The 19,172-nt window shown below is 44.5% G+C and overlaps 1 protein-coding gene across 1 annotated transcript in view; it reads left to right on the forward strand.

The window, feature by feature from the left end:
* The first annotated feature begins 3,077 nt into the window (after positions 1-3,077).
* Positions 3,078-19,172, forward strand: part of LOC103048809 (vasoactive intestinal polypeptide receptor-like) — a 38,480-nt gene continuing 22,385 nt past the window's right edge. Inside the window, exons 1-2 of the mRNA XM_088150516.1 lie at positions 3,078-3,131; positions 3,824-3,904. Of these exons, the coding sequence (XP_088006642.1) occupies positions 3,078-3,131; positions 3,824-3,904 (135 nt within the window). The remainder of the gene's footprint in view (positions 3,132-3,823; positions 3,905-19,172) is intronic.

Genomic DNA, 19,172 nt, shown 5'->3' on the forward strand with positions numbered 1-19,172 from the left:
AAAATTCTAAACAAGGTTGGGTGGGCCCTGCCACCCACTTTGATTTGTACCCTGTCTTCTGATCCCTCGCCTTTTTTTTTTCCTGCCATAGATAATTTGAGTATTGAATTTGTTGATATGATTGGACGTGGTCTACACTTCAAGGCTGACGTGCAGATGGGAATTTCAGGGTCCCTAGATTTCGTACCTCTTTGTAGGTTGTGATGCCATTCTCAGCTCAAAAAAAGATAAATACTGAAAGGTGTCTTAAATTGTGTCCATGAACAGAAGATATGTTTCTCCCAGCAACTAGTCCAGCCCCTTCCCCACTGGACCTCCCTGTAAAGGTATGGGGGCATGACATTGGGAGACAGGGGGAAGTGCCGCAGATTAGGCAATGGGCAGATAAGAGGCAGCTGAGCCCACAGAAGAAAAAGAGGCATGGGAAGCATCTCAAAAGGGACCCCCCCTAATTCCTTGGGCTGTAAAGGCGAGGGGGAGAGACGGACTTTTAGACTTGCAAGATGCTGTTAATGCAACCTTACCATAAAGATAGAGCTAGTACCCCTGGTTGTGCTTCTTGTCTGGACTACCTCGCAGGACCAGAATCCCCTGGCTCTTGGGCTGAAAGGAAGGGATGGCCCCAAGTCACCCACGGAGTGTCCATGGCTGAGGAGGGACCAGAAATGGGGTCTCCCTGCTTCTAATCCAACACTTTCACCACTATACTGTGCTGGATGTGTTCACATAAAACACAAAGCCATCAGTCATGGTCTGAAAATCATACTGGCTGGGATTTAGGCAATGTGAGAAACCGAAGCAATCAAATCATTTTAGAGACCAGTTCAATGTGTGAATGAAGGGAGGAGGAAGATTGCCCACCATTGCATAGTCATCAGGTACAAACAACACTGAAGCAAACTTTAAATTAATCCAATTTATTGGATCTGTAAGGCCATCCAGTTCAAAACAGCTCTGTGGGTATACAATATTTAAAACCAATAAAGGCAGCACCTAACAGAAATAACAAACAATTATGCCCTCTTGACACAATCCCCACCCTTTCAGACTTGTGTCCTGATTAGGCCAGTCACTCTCTCTCTCAGCCCAACCCACCTCACAGGGTTGTTGTTTCCCTCACAGGGAAAATAGAAGGCAGGAGTATTAGGTACGTTCACTACCTTGAGTTGACCAAAATATATACAGGTAGTCCTCACTTAGCGACCACAGTTGGGACTGGCAACTCTGTTGCTAAGCACCACAGTCACTAAGTGGAAAATCACATGACAGTGACAGACTTATGACATCACTTCTGCTTCTCTCATTAAGCAAGACATCAAATGACTGCGACTTATGATTTCATTTCTGTGTTCTCCATTGACTCTGGAGAGTTCTCCATGCAAATGGTGATCACATGGCCGTGGGATGTTCCGACAGTTATAAATGTGAGGATTGGTTGCAAAGCTGTTTTTTTAACCCCATCGTTACTTTGAATGGTCGCTAAATGAGGCGGTCAGTAAGCAAGGACTACCGGTATTAAAAATAATAATAGTATTGGACTCAAGGCCTCAAGCCACATTGTTTATGTTGGACATTGCAATACACATTTCATCATTGGCACTCCCTTCCCCTCTCGAACACATCTGCACACCTCTGCTTAAGCGGTTCTGCGCCACTGTATTAAAAGTAAATTGCTTTGCATTTCCAGCGGAAAGAAATCTTGGAGGGAAAGAGATGTAGGGAAATTGTCGGAACCTGGCATCTGCACCAGGTGCTCCGGACGTCTGTCAGATGCTGGTGGATTCAAATAATACTCGTTTTCCAGCTGACCTTGCATGACATTCATCAGAGAGCGTACGTGGCCGATGCATATTATGCTGACCTCTCGCTACGCGAGTTGCATCCATCAGCAAAGAGTTTCACTGGAGACGAAGGGTCACCGAGTTTCCCTTCCAGCTTGTCCACAGGCAATATCTGAACTCTCGATTGCTCCTTGTCCTCGGCCAGGAACCCAAAGGAGAAGCAGAAGTTCTTATTGTTGGGGACGTCACAGAAAAAGGATGTCCAGATGTGGCTCGGAACAGAGACTCGGCTGAATTCCCGGGTCGGGTCCCCTTCTCCGTCATAGGAAGGATTGGGAATCTTCTTGTTGGGATTGGGAACTGACCCGGTCCCCAGATAGGGTGTCCCCTGTGAAGCCCTGATGCAGACCTGGAACGGGAGCAACCTCAAGGCTTGCTCCAGTCTGTACCAGCAGATCCGATTGAAGCACGGGTCAACGGGCACAGCGTTGGTCAACGTGAAAGTCGCTTCTCGTCCAACTCCACAGTGGAATGAGTTTGGGTTCAGGTGCCCTCGGTCGTAGGCCGTATTTTCATAGTCCACAGTGAGAGCCTGGCGCTCCTTAAATAATCCACCAGGATTCTCATTTCTCATTTCGTGTGAGAACAAGTAGGGAGAAGCAAGCTGGGAAAACAGAATAACATGCGTTATATTAGCTACCGACCTATAGGAGGCACTACATGACCAATTTTGTCTTTACTGGGCACTTCAGGTATAGGTATCCTCCCTACTAGATCTTCTCTGTTCCACCCTTTAAGGGCATTTGAATTAAATTTGGTCCAGGAGCATAATATCTAAAGCTATATAAACGTCCCCCTCAAGGGGAGGTGGTCTTGAGGCCTCTAACATGAGGCCTAAACCAATAAAATCCCACAGAAAAATTATCCAGTAGGAGAGCATGTAGGAAAGCCTTCCTGTATAGAGTTTTTTAATTTTATTTACTTATTATTAAATTTACATGCCAGCCATCTCCCCCAGAGAGTGACTCTGGGCAGCTTACAATTAAAAAGCAAGACAATAAAAACAATAAAAATATAAATACCCCCCGATTAAGCTCATTAAATGAACTTAAATTAAATCTGTTAAATTAAATCCCCCGAGAATTATATGTGAAACAAATTATGACATTCAGGGTAGGAAAAAAACACAAGTTAGAGCCGTTTGGTGCATCGCATTGTTGAGGGAAAAAAATACGGGTTGTTAGGGAAAAAATTAATTCTCTGGATTGGGGAAGGGCTGTATCTCTGAAGACGTTCATGAACGATCAAGGCGTGATGTCACGCCCGGATGAGAGAAATCTCAGTCTGCAGGTAATAAAAAGAAAAGTTCATCCCCCCTCCCAAATTTTATACATGTAAAAAGGCGCAAGGCTTCAATGGCACAATTGTGGCTGCCATCTTGACTGTTTTGAACCCGTCTCCCCTGCAGATTTCCCTGGTGTGACTGGCGGGACATTTCCGTTGGGTGGCCAACGTTGCGTGAGTTTTGGGTAAGCCAGGAGGACAGCTGTTGTTGCAGAAGGAGTGAAGCAGTCCTTCTGCAATCAGGGATGACTGCAGGATGTGGTCAGAAAAATCAAGATGGCCACCCCGTGGTGTGATGAAAGCGCTGCCCATTTTTATGTGTTTTGCAGACACCCCTGTCTGCATCCTAGGGAGGGCCAGACTCCAAAGAGTAGGGGACCAGACCGAAATTGGCAGTAGGATCAATTGGGACGTTGAGAAAACAAGGGCAAGTTTCTGAGTTGCGGTCAAGAGAACTCACAGCATGTCCATGCTGTGGCCGAGGAGAAGAAGCAGGGGGACCCAGATCCTGGTCCCTCATCCACTTGTTTCTCCTCTTGGCGTTGAATGGACAACTTTCAATATTCAGAGTGTAGGCTGACCAAACCGGAATCCAAAAGCCAACATCATACAGCGTTGCAAAATGATACTGGTTTTGGTACTGCTGGCAAATTCTTTGCTTTCCCACCTGGCCCAATCCTGGCTCTTGGTTTTTGTAGAAAAATTGGGAACAGACGTTGAAAGAGGACACCACCTTCTCCAGCATGGGGCTGGCCAGCCAAGCCACCATCCCAAACACCGTGAGCAGTTGTATAGTTGAGCGACTGAGAACCCAGGAGAGTTATGTAGGACATTGTTTCCATCAGCAAAAACAACACTGGATAGCTGCACAAATAACACCAGCTGGCTTGCACAAACCCTGTGGGTTCAGGGACCTTGAGATCAACCGTGAGGACTGTGGCAAAGTCCACCTTGAAGCATTTGTGTTCTCTGAAATGTAGCTGAAACTGAATATGTCCCATCTGGGTGGGAGGGAGAAGATTGAAAATTCTGTCCAAATTTTCTTCTGTGGTCAACTCAGTTAAGCTGGAAGAAATTCTACATGGTGGCAGATGGAGCCCAAGATATTGCTCCAGCTAAAAGAGACAATATCCTGAGATTATCTTTTTGAAAACAGGCATTCCTTGGCCCTACCAGCGAGGAAAGAAGGTGATAACAGCATGAGGATTTTCATTCTGGGGTAATGATGCTGCAGGGCCATATACTTTGGTGAGGTGGAAGATAAGAGTTTCACTGGATCTCCTCCCACAACTTGAAGTCAACATCAGCAGATGCATCATAGGAGCCGTGGATCTATTTCAAGCCATTGGTTTACACAGAATCATAGATGAATTGGAAGGGTTCGTGCAGAGTTTCATGTGCAATCCTCCGCTAAGTCAGGAATCTGAATTAACACATCCCAGAGACATGGTTGTGCAGCCTCTTTTGAGCACATTAATGAGCACATCAGCCTTTCAAGGTAGACCAGACTAGGAAACCAAAGTTAGGCATGCTAATACTACTTTTATTATAGGGTTATTATAAGGTGGTGGTGGAATAAAGTGGCCTCTTCGTCTTGGCTATGGTGTGCGGGGTGGGGGGGTGGGGGGGTGGGGGTGGGGAGGGCAGACATTGGGGCGAGATGGCAGATGGGGGGAGTTGAAGCAGAGGCAGTTCGCGCAGGGTAGGAGAAGCAAGTCAGCCTCTTTTGGTTCAGTGTAATGGTAGGTGGGAAGGACCTTGGGAGACTGGGCCAAGAGATGCTGCCTAGGGAATGGTCAGATAAGAGGCAGCATAGCCCACAGCTGGATAGTGGGTGGGGCAAGAGGCTCAGGAGGGACCCTCCCTAAGTTATTGGGCTGTAAAGGAGATGGGGGGAGGCTTGTAGCTTCAAACTTGCAAAATTCTGTCAATGTAGCTTTACAATAAAGTAGAATGAGCTCATCTGGTCATGTTTCCTATCTGCTCTACCTAGTAAGGCTGACATCAATCTTGCAAGGAGATGGGGAGAGAGATGTACTTTTAGACTTGCAAGATTGATGTCAACCTTACCAGGTAGACCAGACAGGAAACACAACCAGGTGAGCTAATTTTACTTCATTGTAAAGCTACATTAATGAAGTCTGAAAGTACAAATCTCCTGCTGTCTCCTTTACAGCCCGAGAAACTAGGCAGGATCCCTTCTAGCTGAGGGCTAGGCTGTCTCTTATCTGGCCATTCCCTTGGCAGCATTTCTGGAGCCAGTCTCCCAAGGTCTTTCCCATATACCATTACACTCAGGGATCCCCTGAAAGCATCTATTGCTTGGAAGAACCAAGGCTCAGGGCTGGAAGGGTCCCATCAGGAATGGGGTGGGTTGGGGTGGGTCCTTGCCTAACAACCATATGGGATTCCCTTAATGACAGCAAGCAGGACTCCTGGAACTGCCGTCGCTAAGTGCAGCAGACACGTGATGTCTCGCTTTCTAACTCCTTTGCTTAGCAATGGAGTTGCTGGTCCCAATTAGGTTTGTTAAGCAAGGATTACCTGTAGTTGATCGGTTTTTGAGTAGGCAAGAATTTTTTCATCCAGAAGAGTTTTTTTTTTAAGGATACCAAAGAAAGTGTACGGAGGTGGGAAGGATGGAAACAGCTCCCTACGACAGATGCAGAGAATTGGCAAGCACCGGGGAAAATACATTTCACTCTAGTGTTGATTTTCATTTACTATGAGCTTGTTTTCCTTTTGTTAGAACTAATTAAAAAACGGTATTTCATTTCCAAAGGCTCTCACTATGCCTGGGGGGCAGGGGGGGAGTAATGCTCCAAGCGCAAACAAATCTTCTGGGAAGAAAGACAAGGGGGCCGTGCCCTCTCCCCTACCGTCCTTTCGACTCTGCCCACCCACCCACAGCCCAGCTGAATGACCCAGAACCCTGAGGAGCTGCGAGAAAGGTGGGAGGGGTGAGATGGGACGGGGAATTCTGGAAGGCAGCAGAGTTGGCTGGTTGCAACCTCTAACCCAGAGTGCTCCAAGCTGCAACATTTTCTTGCAAGCCCCAGTGTTCATCCCCAGCAGATTCCTCTGCTTTAAGTTGCTTTACCATTCCTCCCACATTTCCTACTTCAAAAAAGCACTAGATGTGCATGAAACTCTGGCATGGAGGGCAACAGGACTTAAACTCACCACCTCTCCTGTTTCTGGTCCTCCCTCCCTCCTTTTTCTTTCTTTCTTTCTTTCTTTCTTTCTTTCTTTCTTTCTTTCTTTCTTTCTTTCTTTCTTTCTTTCTCCTCCCTCCCTCCCTCCTCTCTCTTCCTTCCTTCCTTCCTTCCTTCCTTCCTTCCTTCCTTCCTTCCTTCCTTCCTTCCTTCCTTTATCTCTTCCCTCCCTCCCTCCCTCCCTCCTTTTTCTTTCTTTCTTTCTTTCTTTCTTTCTTTCTTTCTTTCTTTCTTTCTTTCTTTCTTTCTTTCTTCGTTCGTTCCTTCCTTGCTTGCTTACTTCCTTCCTTCCCTCCCTCCCTCCCTCCCTCCCTCCCTCCCTCTTTCCATCCTGGTTCCCTGATAAACACATTGCCAAGGGGGATACTCAGATGAATGTATGTTCTGAGTTACAATCTGCGAATATTTGTGCCTCCTTGTTCTTTGCCATTTGCACACTCGTGTGTGCACACAGCAGAGGGAAGCTGATGCTGGGCAGTTCCTGCCTGTAAACAAGTTTCAGCCATTGGAAAAATCACAGGAACAACATAAATAACTACTTAAAAAAAAAAAGGAAGAAGAAAGTGGAAAAAGTACCCACTCTTTAAATGCTTGAAAATAAATGTTAAATAATTCCCTCCTCTCCCCCTCCCCCCGGCCCCAAAAAAGAAAAGTTACAGGAGAAAATTGCCGAGCTCAGTAAGTTGGAAGTAGAGTTGTTCTCTAAAAAAGCATCTTTTCCGACACTCCAAGGCAACGTGAGGTTTTCTTGATTTAAGCAAAGGAACACATGCTGGAGAATGCCAATTGGAAGAAGCTGGCAACATCTCTTGAAGATGGGCAGGAATGTGACCGGACCGTCCTTGGGCTCATTTAATGATCTGCCTCCATCTGCTCTTCCAGGGTAGACTCTTTCCACTAATCAAGAAAATTGAGAAGGGCCTGGCACTTTTAAAAGCCAGAGAACAAGCGAGAAAGAAAAGATCCACCTCTTTGTTCCTTGCCTTCTTCCTCAACTTGGTGGCTGAAGATCTAGCATCCTTCAAAATCTGTCAGCCCAGCTACTGTGATTTTTAAATCCCTGTTTATGGCTTTGCTGTATGGGTGATGAGCCATTGTCAACAAAGCTGCGTACTGTGAAGGCCCTGCTTTTCCCATTGTAGTTTAGGGTTGTGAAAGCTGGAGCATCAGAAAAGCTGAACAAAAAAAACAACTGATGCCTTTGAATTGTGGTGCTGGAGAAGGTGATTGAGAAGACCCTGGAGCACAAGAAGAACAAATCATTTGCTGCTAATTGAAATCAAAGCTGGTTGAACTCATAATAATGCTAAAATTTAACTATTTCAGACATGATGTGAGGCCAACAAAGCCTTGATCCTTGGAAAAATCAAAGCCCGTCCAAAAAGACAACAGAAGATCACGCTAGATACTATCATTGATGGTCATGAGTGAACATACAACAACTGAAAGAAGCCATTACTGACAGACAGCCTTGATGACATGATGTCATCCAGTCATGAAAATCAGGAACAACTGAACAACAATCATTATTAAGACCAAAAATCACTTGTAAAGACTACAGCTATCTAGATTTCATTTCAACATAAGCAAAAACTTCCTGCTAGTAAGATGTGTACAACCATCAAATGATCTACCTCTGGAGGCTGTGGTTTCTCCACCTCTGGAAATTTTTAAGAAGAAGCTGGACAGCTACTTTGCATGGACGGTCAAACTGGTTTCCTTGCACACTGCCAAGGGTTGGATGAAGCCATCCTTGGGCTGCTTAAGAGTCAATGAATTATGCACGAAGGCAGGAGTTCTGTAGCAAGCTATGGTTTGTATAAACCCAACCAGTCTATTAGAAACATTATCAGCAACCATCATCACTCTAAGTGCTGGTAGGGTTCAGTTCCACATTCATGAGCCAGAAAGAGACCTTTTCATTTCTGTGTTTATTGTTTGTGATGAGGGGAAGAAGCTATGGTTTCAGACTTCTCCCCCTGGATTTTTTTTCATATGTATTTTCTCATAACTGAAGGATAACTGTTGGTGTTATCCATCACCGTCCAAGAATGTTGTCCCAAAAGGCCTTTTTCCCCAAGGGGCTGGTATATGGTGTCCAAATGATTCATGGAAATACCATTTCGGTGTGAGTAAATGCAGACGAAGGCATCTTCTTTTAGACCCAAGCAATAGAATGTTTGAGAAAAGAAGCCATGTACTGTAAGTAGAGGTGTCTACAGGGGAAGGGGGGCAAAAAAGTCAAGGTGGTGGCCACCACCATGGAATCAAGGCTCCACCCCTTTTTATGCCTCTACCCCTTTTACCTTGGTTAAAGAGTTGTGGGATTAAAAAACTCAACCACCTACCTGGATAACTTTCAGGCACTTTTTGGCGTCTATAGAAAGCAAGGCTGTTTTGTCACATACCATGGTTTGACCCAGTTTGGGGGATCAAGAATGTAGGTTCACCCAACCGTGAGATAAGAAAGCATTCATCTGACTGTCCCAGAAATTTAGCCTGGTGAAATGTGAACTTCACAGGCTTTTCAAACTGCTTACCTAATTTTTTAAAAAATGTAACTTTGATGATCTGCCCGAGAATTAACCCGGTCAAGAGGGAATAGTGCCATGAGAAAAAAATAATAATAATGCAATTGTTGTGGAAGAAATATGTTTTTCCTTCTGTAGCCGAATGACTTTGGGACTAAATTAATTCGTTGTCAGAGCCATTCCAAAGAAGAATAAAAAAAGAAACAAGACTGAGGAATACGGAAAGGAAAAAGCTATATAAAAAGAGAGATCTATTTTTTTTTAATTACTGAGAAGAACCTGCCACTTCATACGGCTGAGAATTCTGGCATGTTCCCAGCTCTCAATACCATAAAATTCTTTGGTTAGACACTGTTATTATATCTTCTACTTTTGTCACCCCCCCCCGCCCAACATGTTAAAAATAACCCCCATACTCCCCGTGCCTTCTGTAATCCATACTCCATTTGTCAGCTGAATAACAGTGATGGCGTCTTGAATTCCTAATAACTTTTCTATTATAGAAGAATAATTTGAAGTCAAACACTGTCGCTAAAATACAATCATCTCTACTTGGTCCTAATCTACTAGGCATTTTCAAATATCCCTCCGGGTCGAGACTTTCGGCCCAGTCCTTAATAAGATACCAAATTGATTTCCAATCTTTTATAATCTTTCAGCAGTTCCGGATAAGATAAGCCAGTCCTATTCTCAGGGGATTATTGACAATTTTTAAGAAGGATACACATTCTCTACCACTTGGATGGGAAGAACTTTTCTTTCCATCTGGATTCTGGACTGCCCAGAGACCATTCACAGAGAGGAGAAGATCACCGTTGATCAACACAGTCTACCTGTAAAAGGAGGCAAAAATTGGACTGAAGTGGGCAAGACCAGGCCAACCTCCCATTACATGACCCCCTGAGTCCATGAAGACTACACAGAAATATCCAGACGGTTTTCTCGTCTGTCGTTCCAAAGTGATTTGCTTTGCCCTCTTCTGGAATATTTGTGTGACTTCCCATTCTGGCCTAGAAACCTGAAATCTCCTGGTGGTCTCCCATCCAAGTCCTCCCCAGGCCCAATTCTGCTTAATATAAAACCTTGGTAGACTCAGTTCCTAGTGACTTCATTTGGATGGAAGCAATACCAGTGTGACTTCCTGTTGCCCCCAGTGGGGTTTTTTTTGACTTCCCAACTTAGCTTACAGCCCAAGGATTTTGTGGTGGTCCCCCATCCAACTATTCACGGGGTCAGATCTTGGTTAGCCTCTTCAAGATCAGCCAAGGCCAGCTACATGCTACCGCTGAGCTAGGCAAAAATAAATAAATAAATAAATAAATTTAAATTAAAAAAATTAAAAACATAAAAGAGGACTCTCTTAGATGAAGCTTGGCTCCTGTGGAGTTCACGGACCTCTGGTTTTCTTGGCAGCAGTATGGAAGTTGCCTTTTTCCAAGAAACTTGGAAATTGCCTTTTTCACGGACCTACGGTTTTCTTGGCACCAATATGGAAATTGCCTTTTTCCAGGAAGCTTTTTAAACTTCTCAGTTTGGTCTTCCAACCAGGGTTAACCAGTTTCCTGACCTTCTTTAGCCTCAGAGCGCCGGCAAGATTGGTCACCAGCCATGTGCAGATCTACAGTCTAAAACATCTGGATGGCACAGTTTAGATCAGTGTTTCTCAACCTTGGCAACTTTAAGACGTGTGGACTTCAATTCCCCTTGCTGGCTGGGGAATTCTGGGAATTGAAGTCCACACGTCTTAAAGTTGCCAAGGTTGAGAAACACTGGTTTAGATAGTGATGGCTTGGGCACCAGTTGGTTTCAGACTATCTGGGGTGGAAATTTCTACTTACCAATTTTAGAAACTGATTTGGCCGCCTCATAATTCTCAGTTTACATTTGTTCATGAATGATTCGCTAGGTATATATGCCTCCTTTCCTCTGGAGCTCAAGATGGCAGACATCTCTTTCTTTCCCTCAGCATTTTGGGGGAAATGCTTTGGGAGGGGCCGGGCTGAGATCCAGCCTGGCTGAGACTGAGCATGGAAGCCTCCACAGTTGAAGGTGACTTGAACTTGGGTTTCACCACTCCTAGTCCAACATCTTCAGCACTACACCCCGTTCCTTCATTCTGGGAGATGAAGTCCACGCATCTTAAATTTGCTAAGGCTGAGAAACATTGGTGTAAGGATCCTGGAAGGAGAAACTTAGGAAGACTAGTTAATGGCTGGTCTAAAGTCTGGTCTAAATAATACAGTTTAAGCCAAGTTGAGAAGACTGGAAGACATCAGGGTGGGTAGCAGGGAGCTGATGGGCTTCCATTCACATGAACTCCCAAGTGCTTCTTCTGAAGGACAGGCCTACTCAATACATCTGCCCAGATGAATGGGATGGCTTGTTCCCCCTCCTCCCTTCCCGTGCAGAAGCATCCTTTGCTTTTCCATCTGTGCTTCCATACGCTAAAACAAAAGAGAATTTTTTTTGGAAGGTTTTTTCCCCCCCAGGAAAATTGAACATCAGGGAAATCCTCCTGGGTTTGCACATTTCGTGGCCAAGCCCGTGAGAAGGTCCTGTCTTTCATTCAGCAGTTATCGAACTTCGCCCAGGCTATGTGGACCGGAAAAAGTTTATCCAAGGAATGAGAATCTCAGAGCCTGAATGAACACGCTGATGAAGATAAGCCAATATCTTATTTTCAGAGAAGACACCGATAAAGGCCATTACTGCTGCCAAATTACTTCTGTCCGTCTCTTTCCGCCATTTCTTTGTAGGTGTTAGAAGATTGTCCCTTTTGGAAACGGAGGGCACTTTATCCTGCTTCCCAGTTTTAATAACACGAATTCGAATCAGCGTGAAAAGAGCTCACGACAACTCTCCCGTCTCCAGTGGTCTGCCCGTTTCTTGACTCCCCACGTCAACAGAAGATGTCAAGGGAAAGTCCTTCTGTGGGCCTTGGGAAAAGTTGCTTTTGAGGGAGGCTCCAGAAGGATGGAAAGATGTGCCACCTTTAAAAAAAGACACCAAGAGCACACCCTCTACCACCTCCAGTAATAAAGTCAAAAAAGGCCAGCGAGAGAAATGCAGAGAGATTCTCAAACTTCCTGAGGATAAAGTAGAAAAACAGAAGCCTCTTTCCCAACCGAGCATACAACTGAGAAATCACGAGCCATGTTTCAGCAAAGCGTTCGAGTTTTCTTCTGCCCCAACATTCACATTTTAAAAGATCCTTTCCATCCTGATTAGATAAACACGGGTGTCTTTTATAGGCTTTTAGCAAGAGGCCAACGGAATACATTTTTTATTCATCGTGACTGTTTCCGAACGATCCGATGCTTAAACCTACGACAAGCCACCGTAACTAACTTTAAGTGGGGTTGGCTGGCGTGTGACTAGATGCATTCAGCTCGTGTGATTCAATTATGGTTTATTGTGCCGTAGAAATCCAGGCAATTGGATTAATTCAGCAAAGGATGGTTCAGTTACCGAGTTATGCAAACGCTGCGGCAGATTAATCCTTCTAGGCTGATGAAAGCCAATATGTATAAAAGCAAAGGTATATATTTGCAAGAAGAGCCAATTATTTGCTCCCACACTGATGTCATCTCTTAATTAGGCAAAGTGCTGCCTGAAAATGGGGCAAAGTGGTCCGGGGGGCGGGGGGGGTGAACTCTGTGCAGAAGATAGCAGGGGAAAACAAATCTATTCTGTTTTCAGTGATAAAGGGCCATCGAGCATACTTCATTGACTTTTTTGCCCAATTGTCAGCTGGAAAAAAGGGAATTTGTAGAGTTGCCTGGCTGCTTTTTGTGGGTCCCCCCCCCCCAGCCCCTGTTTCCTTACAGAATTTTCCAGGGGTGTCCACGGGGAGGGTGTCAAAAAAGTCAAAATGGTAGCCATGACCATGCGATCAAAGCCCTGCCCCTTTTTACATGGGTTGTGACAGCAATGGACATAAAAAATGGTGGAGCTTCAATTGTACAGTCACAGAGGCCATCTTGAATTTTTTGACCTCATCCCCTTGACAGATGCTGCTGGACACAAAGGATCTTGGAAAAGGGTCCTCGCAGTTACTCATCTGAATTAGTGCACAGGTTGTCTACGTGTAGCTGTTCTTGAAGGCCACTCTGAAACTCTAATGACCACAGAATTGGTGGTGGTGGTGCACAGGCTGTCAGTGTGTTTCTGGGTGCAATTCAAGTGCTGGGTTTATGCTAGAAATATGGCTTGGCCCCTAGGTCCGTACAGGACCGCCAAACCAGAATCAACCCATCTCCTCCCACTGTCTGGTCAAAGTTGTTGACCATTCCCACTTCTGTGAAGTGAGGGGAGATACCACCAGGAGATATTGGTTTTGGATCATGGCCCCAGGCCTTTGGAGGGGTCTCCCTGCAAGCTTTAGACTTGTGGCTTCTTTAACGATGTTCCAGCAGATGGTAACCCCCAAACTCTTCAGCTATTTTTCTTACTCATTTCATTTTTTGCTGGAGCGGATGATGATCATGGCTGGGTCAGGATTAAGATTAAGGTTTAATTTTAAGGGTTGTCGTGGGCATTTTCACTGAGCACTTTTACTTGGGTTGTGGGTGTTGTGACCTGTTGGAAATCCTTGGTGGATCGGGGATATATCAATGGAATGAATGAATGAATGAATGAATGAGTTCGAGCAGGTCTTGTATCTTTAAAGGCAGTGGATTCTGAAGAAACCAAGAGCTGGAATAATCTACGGCATGGAAATGAGCTTCTCAAATTTCATGCTCATGAAACTCTGCATTTTCATCTGTCCTTAAGCTTCCCTAATAGTCTAGCCAATTTTATTAGGTTGCTACCCCATCTTATCAGGCAAACCTTAACTTTTCTATCTTTCTTCTGTTTTCTATATTAAGAAGGGTACTTATGCATACATACACACACACACCCTTCCCACATTTGTAATATTCTTTAAAAAAATCAGCAACCTAAGACTGGAATGGTTGTTGAGCTATTTCAATGGTTTCTATTCCTCATGCTACCTAATGAGAGGGCACAAATCCGCTATGAGTGTGCCACATCTTTGGGGAACACTTCATTTCTTGAAGTGTGTATACTTGTGAGTTTATCTGTGCATGGGAGTTCCCATGGTTCCACACTGGTTGAGGTGATGGTTCAATGAGCCTCCTGGCGTGTACTGGATGCCTATGGCCTAGCCAACTTTAGTGTTGTGTGTGGGTCAGGGTTGACTCCTGGCGACTGCCTGGACAAGTCCCTGCAGTTTTCTTGGCAAGGTTTTTCAGAAGTGCTTTGCCCTTGCCTCCTTCCTAGGGCTGAGAGAGAGAGACTGGCCCAAAATCACCCAGCTGGCTTTGTACCTAAGGTGGAACTAGAACTCACAGTCCCCTGGTTTCTAGCTTGGTGCCTTAACCACTAGACCAAATTACTTTTAGCTCATTTTTAAATAATTTTTCCTGTGACCGTGTATGTAGTCACTCATTGCCTTTTCATAGATCCCTATTTTTTTTTTTTAGATTTTTTAATCCTGCCTTTCTTATTTTTATAAATAATTCTCCTCTTTTCCCCACAACAACAACCCTGTGAGGTGAGTTGGGCTGAGAGGGAGGGACTGGCCCAAAGTCAGCGTTCATGCCTAAGGTGGGACTAGAACTCACCAACTCCTGCTTTCTTGCCTGGGGCCTTCACCACTAGACCCAACTGGCTCTTGCTAGTCTGACAAAGGTGAGATGCAGAGGGAAGAGGGAATGGCCTTGAAGGACAGGAGGAAGAGCCACTACCAGGGCGAGGATCAGATAAGAGGGGCTTGAGCCCAGGCCAAGAAAGTAACTTGAGAAAACGTCTCAGACAAGCCTAGTTCACACACAGATAAAGGGAGGGGAGGGGAAGCACTTTCAGACTTGCAAGATTCTGTTACTATAGCTTTACCAAAAAAGTAAAAGTGACTTTTACGTGGTGTCAGTTTCTTAGTCTGGTCATTGTTGGCCTGACCCCATCACATAAACTTAAGCAAAGAACGTCTTTCTGAAGAACAAGGTTGCATCCACGGTTTCTTCGCATCTTTGCTTCTCTTTTTCGCAAGGTGCTTCTACCCTCTGCTGGAAGTAAGCTATTGTGGCAACCAGTCTACATTCGGTGGTGGTGCAGCTCTCTCTAGTGGCAAACTTAAATAGGGAACACGATGTCTTCGCTGTACCCCAAAGATTCTCACAGGGCCTTTCGGTGAACTGGTTTGTTATAGCGTGAAACTTCTTGTAACAGAACTCGCTACTTCTTTAAATGCCTGGAACCTTATCTGGAATTGTGCGTGCATGTGCACGCATACGCACAGGTAAGGAAGAAAAAAAAATTAGCAAGGAGATTAGAGGAAAAGAAAGACAGAGAACAGAAACTAGAATCTGTTTGTCCGCGCATAGTGGCATGTAAAATCTTTGCAGTGACCATTCTGTAAATAGTGTAGTTAGCAAAGGTAAAACGAACCTGGAAATTAATTGATCCATGTTGTACCATGTGGGTGTGGGTGTGTGTATACACACACCAACATCAAACTGGATTCACAATAGAAGTGGATTTCCATAAGTCACTCTTTTCAGTGCTGTCATAACTTTGAAACAAATGGTCATAAGTCAAGGACTTTGTATATACATGTAGGCCTAGATACTTTTTCTTTTTTCTTTTGGTAGTTTTTTGCTGCAATTTTTGTCATGGATGCCAAGAAAGTGAACAGTCCATGTGACCTCCTTTCCCCTCCATTTGTCCTCCTTTCCAATTGTCTGGGTCTTCCTTTGCCTGTTCAGATATCTGGTCACCCTATCTACACCAGCCCTATTAGCTTTGTTTCTTCATACCTAGTGAGGACAACATTGTTCTCCCCCAAGATCTGACGTGGTGGAAGCAGATTTCTTGAGGGCTGTGATAGCATCACACACTTAGTGTAAAACTAGTTAACCGAGCACAAAACCTGTCTGCCCATCGCAGGCTATGCCCCAGTCAACCATATTCGGGCTTCCCGTGATGATTTGGCTCTCACAAAAAACCTATGGCACTGTCTGGATTTCTTACGCAGAATTGCAAGCTGTTGAATCTCATCTGAGTCTAGTCCAGCATTTTACATGAACCGTGCCAGTAAATGCTAGTTCAGCTGTTTTGGGCCAATGTTTCCCTTTCCAATTCTCCTCAATTTCAGGCTGTCTACTGGGCTATCAAAGCCCTGAAACTTTTTAAGGTGTGTTGCATGCATTGAATGGATATACAAAGGGGTGGGGCTGTAATGACTTGGTAGGGCCTGTCATTGCAATGTCACTGACACACACGCTCAGACCTGTCCTGCAGACAGCCGTGAGTGTAACATCAACAGCAGAATGTCCTGAAGATTGGAACGTTCTCCTCTTGGTTTCTGAATATCGCCCATGGTGAGGTCTGAGTTCCGTCCATGTCTTCTTTCACATGGAGTCTGGGCTCATCTGTCTACTGCAGAATATAGCATAGAACCTAATACAATCAAAAGGGAGGAGAAGAAGACCTCTTGAGGTCACCGATGATGGTCTTGCAAGAGTGATGGTGGACCAGAGAGAGGGACAGAATTGGTTCTGGGTGTGGTTGCATTGACTGGTCTCTCTTGTGGGAATATTATTTTATCTAATATTACTTAACCAAAAGACAGTAATAAATCACATAATAAAGCCATACATTGCATAATAAACAAATCAATTATTAAAAGCATTAAGTAAAATTAGACAATATTGCTTCCTTGGGCTTCCTTCTGTCCTTAGACTGTGCCATCTCTTCTCCAAGTGCCCCCTTAACGGCTTGCGCACGCCCTCCTCAAGGTCAGCTCTCAATTCCTTTAGAACCGAACCGAAATATTTTAATAAACAGATGATGCTGTGGGCTGTTGCAATGGACTGAATAAAATGAGGATCTCTGGAAGGATTTGAGGCTGGGCTGTGGATCACGGAGCACGCTTTGCCTTCTCTGTCTTGATGGGATACAGACCCCAAAGTGAAGATAGTTGCCAGAGGGTGCTCTCAACTTAAAGATCACGAGCTGCAATTGATTTTTTGTTTATTGTATAGTTATTATACAATAACAACTCCTCCTCCTCCTCCTCCTCCTCCTCCTCCTCCTCCTCCTCCTCCTCCTCCTCCTCCTCCTCGCCAGAAGCATTCCTGAAAGCCATAATTCAGCCACCGGCCCTTTCCCCACCTCTGCAAGCTGCCCAATTGTTTTCTGTCTCATCCATACACAAGAACAGCTTCCTGTTGCAGACCTGCCAAATGGCCCTTTTTAATTATAATAATTTTTATCTTGACAGCATATTGCTCTCTGCAGTGGCAAGTTGAACAATTAAAGGAGAAGCAAGTGTGTGAGAAATGGGAGGGTGGGGGGGAGGAGAGAAGAGGTTGGAACCTGATGTATAAAAGGATAATAAGACCTTGTGGGTTCAAATTAGAGCCAGACTTTTTGGAAGCGCCAACTTTTAGCATTGGAGACAAAAGAAAACCTTTATCATCGATGGGGTGACTTTCTTCCTCCCCACAAAGGACACCAAGAAAGATAAATTCAGGAGGGAGTGCAAACATTGTCCTCAAAGTTGTGGTTTCACTGTGAATGCAAAAAAAAAAAAGAAAAAAAGCAAATATAAAGTGGGAATAGTGGAAAAACAGATTTTTCCAGTAGGACAGATGTCCCTAACCTGCTTCCTTCCAGGGGGTTTAGGAATACACCCTCCCCCCCCCCCCCCTGCAATTCCCAAGCAGTATGGCCATCGGGAGTTGCAGTCCCAACAGGGTACATGCTCAGATTTTGCATCCCTGAGATGAAGTTTGCAGACATAATTCTTCTTCCTTTTTTCATGCAGGTTAATTACTGCAGAGACTCTTTGGCGAAGCTGTGGTGCCTTCATGGAATGTTCAACAACATTTCAATTGCTCCCGGGGACTCTTCCAATACCAACTCTCTAAAAAAATCTCAGAGTCCTTGGGGTTCCCTGAGCTTGGATGTTTTCTTGCAGATGTTTCATTACCCAGCTATCTTCAGGTAGAAGGGAGTGGGGTTTGCTCTCTGTTTATATACAGTCATTTGCCCTGTCAGTGTTGGAAGGGATGTTTTTTGTTTTTTGGGTTTTTTTGGTAGTTCCTAGATTGGGCTGATGTTTACTGCTTGTTTGTCTGGTGTTAATCCCTGCTTATCTGGGTGCTGATTGCTGGCGAGGAGGTGTTCTAGTCTTCCTGTTTCCTTTTTATTGTCTCTTTTGAATGGTCTGTAAATGTTGTTTATCTCTGTTTGCCTGTTGATGGCTGACTTGTCTGAATACCAAGCTTCCAGGAATTCTCTTGCATTTTTGGATTTAGCTTTGTTTAAGATGCTGACAGTTTCCTAGTCAAAACCATGGTTGAGTCTATTCATGTGTTGTGAGATTCATCGTGTCTTCTGATGGCTAGTTGGTGTTCATGGATGGATGTTCATGGATGAAAAAAACCTCAGTCCTGAGGACTTGCAGGAATGAGTGTACACTGCACTATCACTGGCCAAGCCATTTCTCATCCATCTGAGAAAAACACCCCGTTCTAGCAGAATTGCTATCTCAGCTGCCTTGGCCTGGTACCTGCTGTGGGCCTTCCTGGACAGCCAGCTCTTTGGCCCAACTCATAAATCCAAGTCTTGTAACTTGCAGTGGCCTTTATAAGAGGACTTGAATGCCTTGGAGGTGGAAGGAAACCTATGAAGTTTAAAGAGTTTTTTGTTTTCACATCGGACACAAAGGAAAATGTAAGAGGGAGGGAGAAAGAAAAACAGAGAATACTAGTAAATTGGATTTTGAGGATAACGTCATAACAGTTGTAAAAATATATTAAAAACAAAGCATCATGGAACATAGCATATATAGCTAATATAAATATGCCTAACATAAAATAGCAGAGTGGTGTGAAGATAGAGGAAGGAAGGAAGGAAGGAAGGAAGGAAGGAAGGAAGGAAGGAAGGAAGGAAGGAAGGAAGGAAGGAAGGAAGGAAGGAAGGAAGGAAGGAAGGAGAGAAAGAGGGAGGGAGGATTAGCAAGGACACCATTTATGGTATATATGAGTAATTAAATAAAATATTCTTGTATAAATACCTCTGTTTTTTATGTTGCTGTAAGCAGTTATAGCTGGATTTGGCCAAATGAGTTTGATATCAAGATGAAACTGGAAGTGTGAGGTGGTGCCTCTGCTGTTGTATTATTTAACTATACCTCAAGGTCCAACCTGTGATTTCTAGTTTTGACTTCCAAGAGTTGACCATTGTAGGATGCCACCAACTCCTCTTGGACACGTTCGTATCAAGCCATGACC

The sequence above is a fragment of the Python bivittatus genome, unplaced genomic scaffold, assembly GCF_059951505.1.
Source record: "Python bivittatus isolate LINGU-HERP-01145 unplaced genomic scaffold, Pbiv_v1 ctg000610_np1212, whole genome shotgun sequence".
Lineage (NCBI taxonomy): Eukaryota > Metazoa > Chordata > Lepidosauria > Squamata > Pythonidae > Python > Python bivittatus.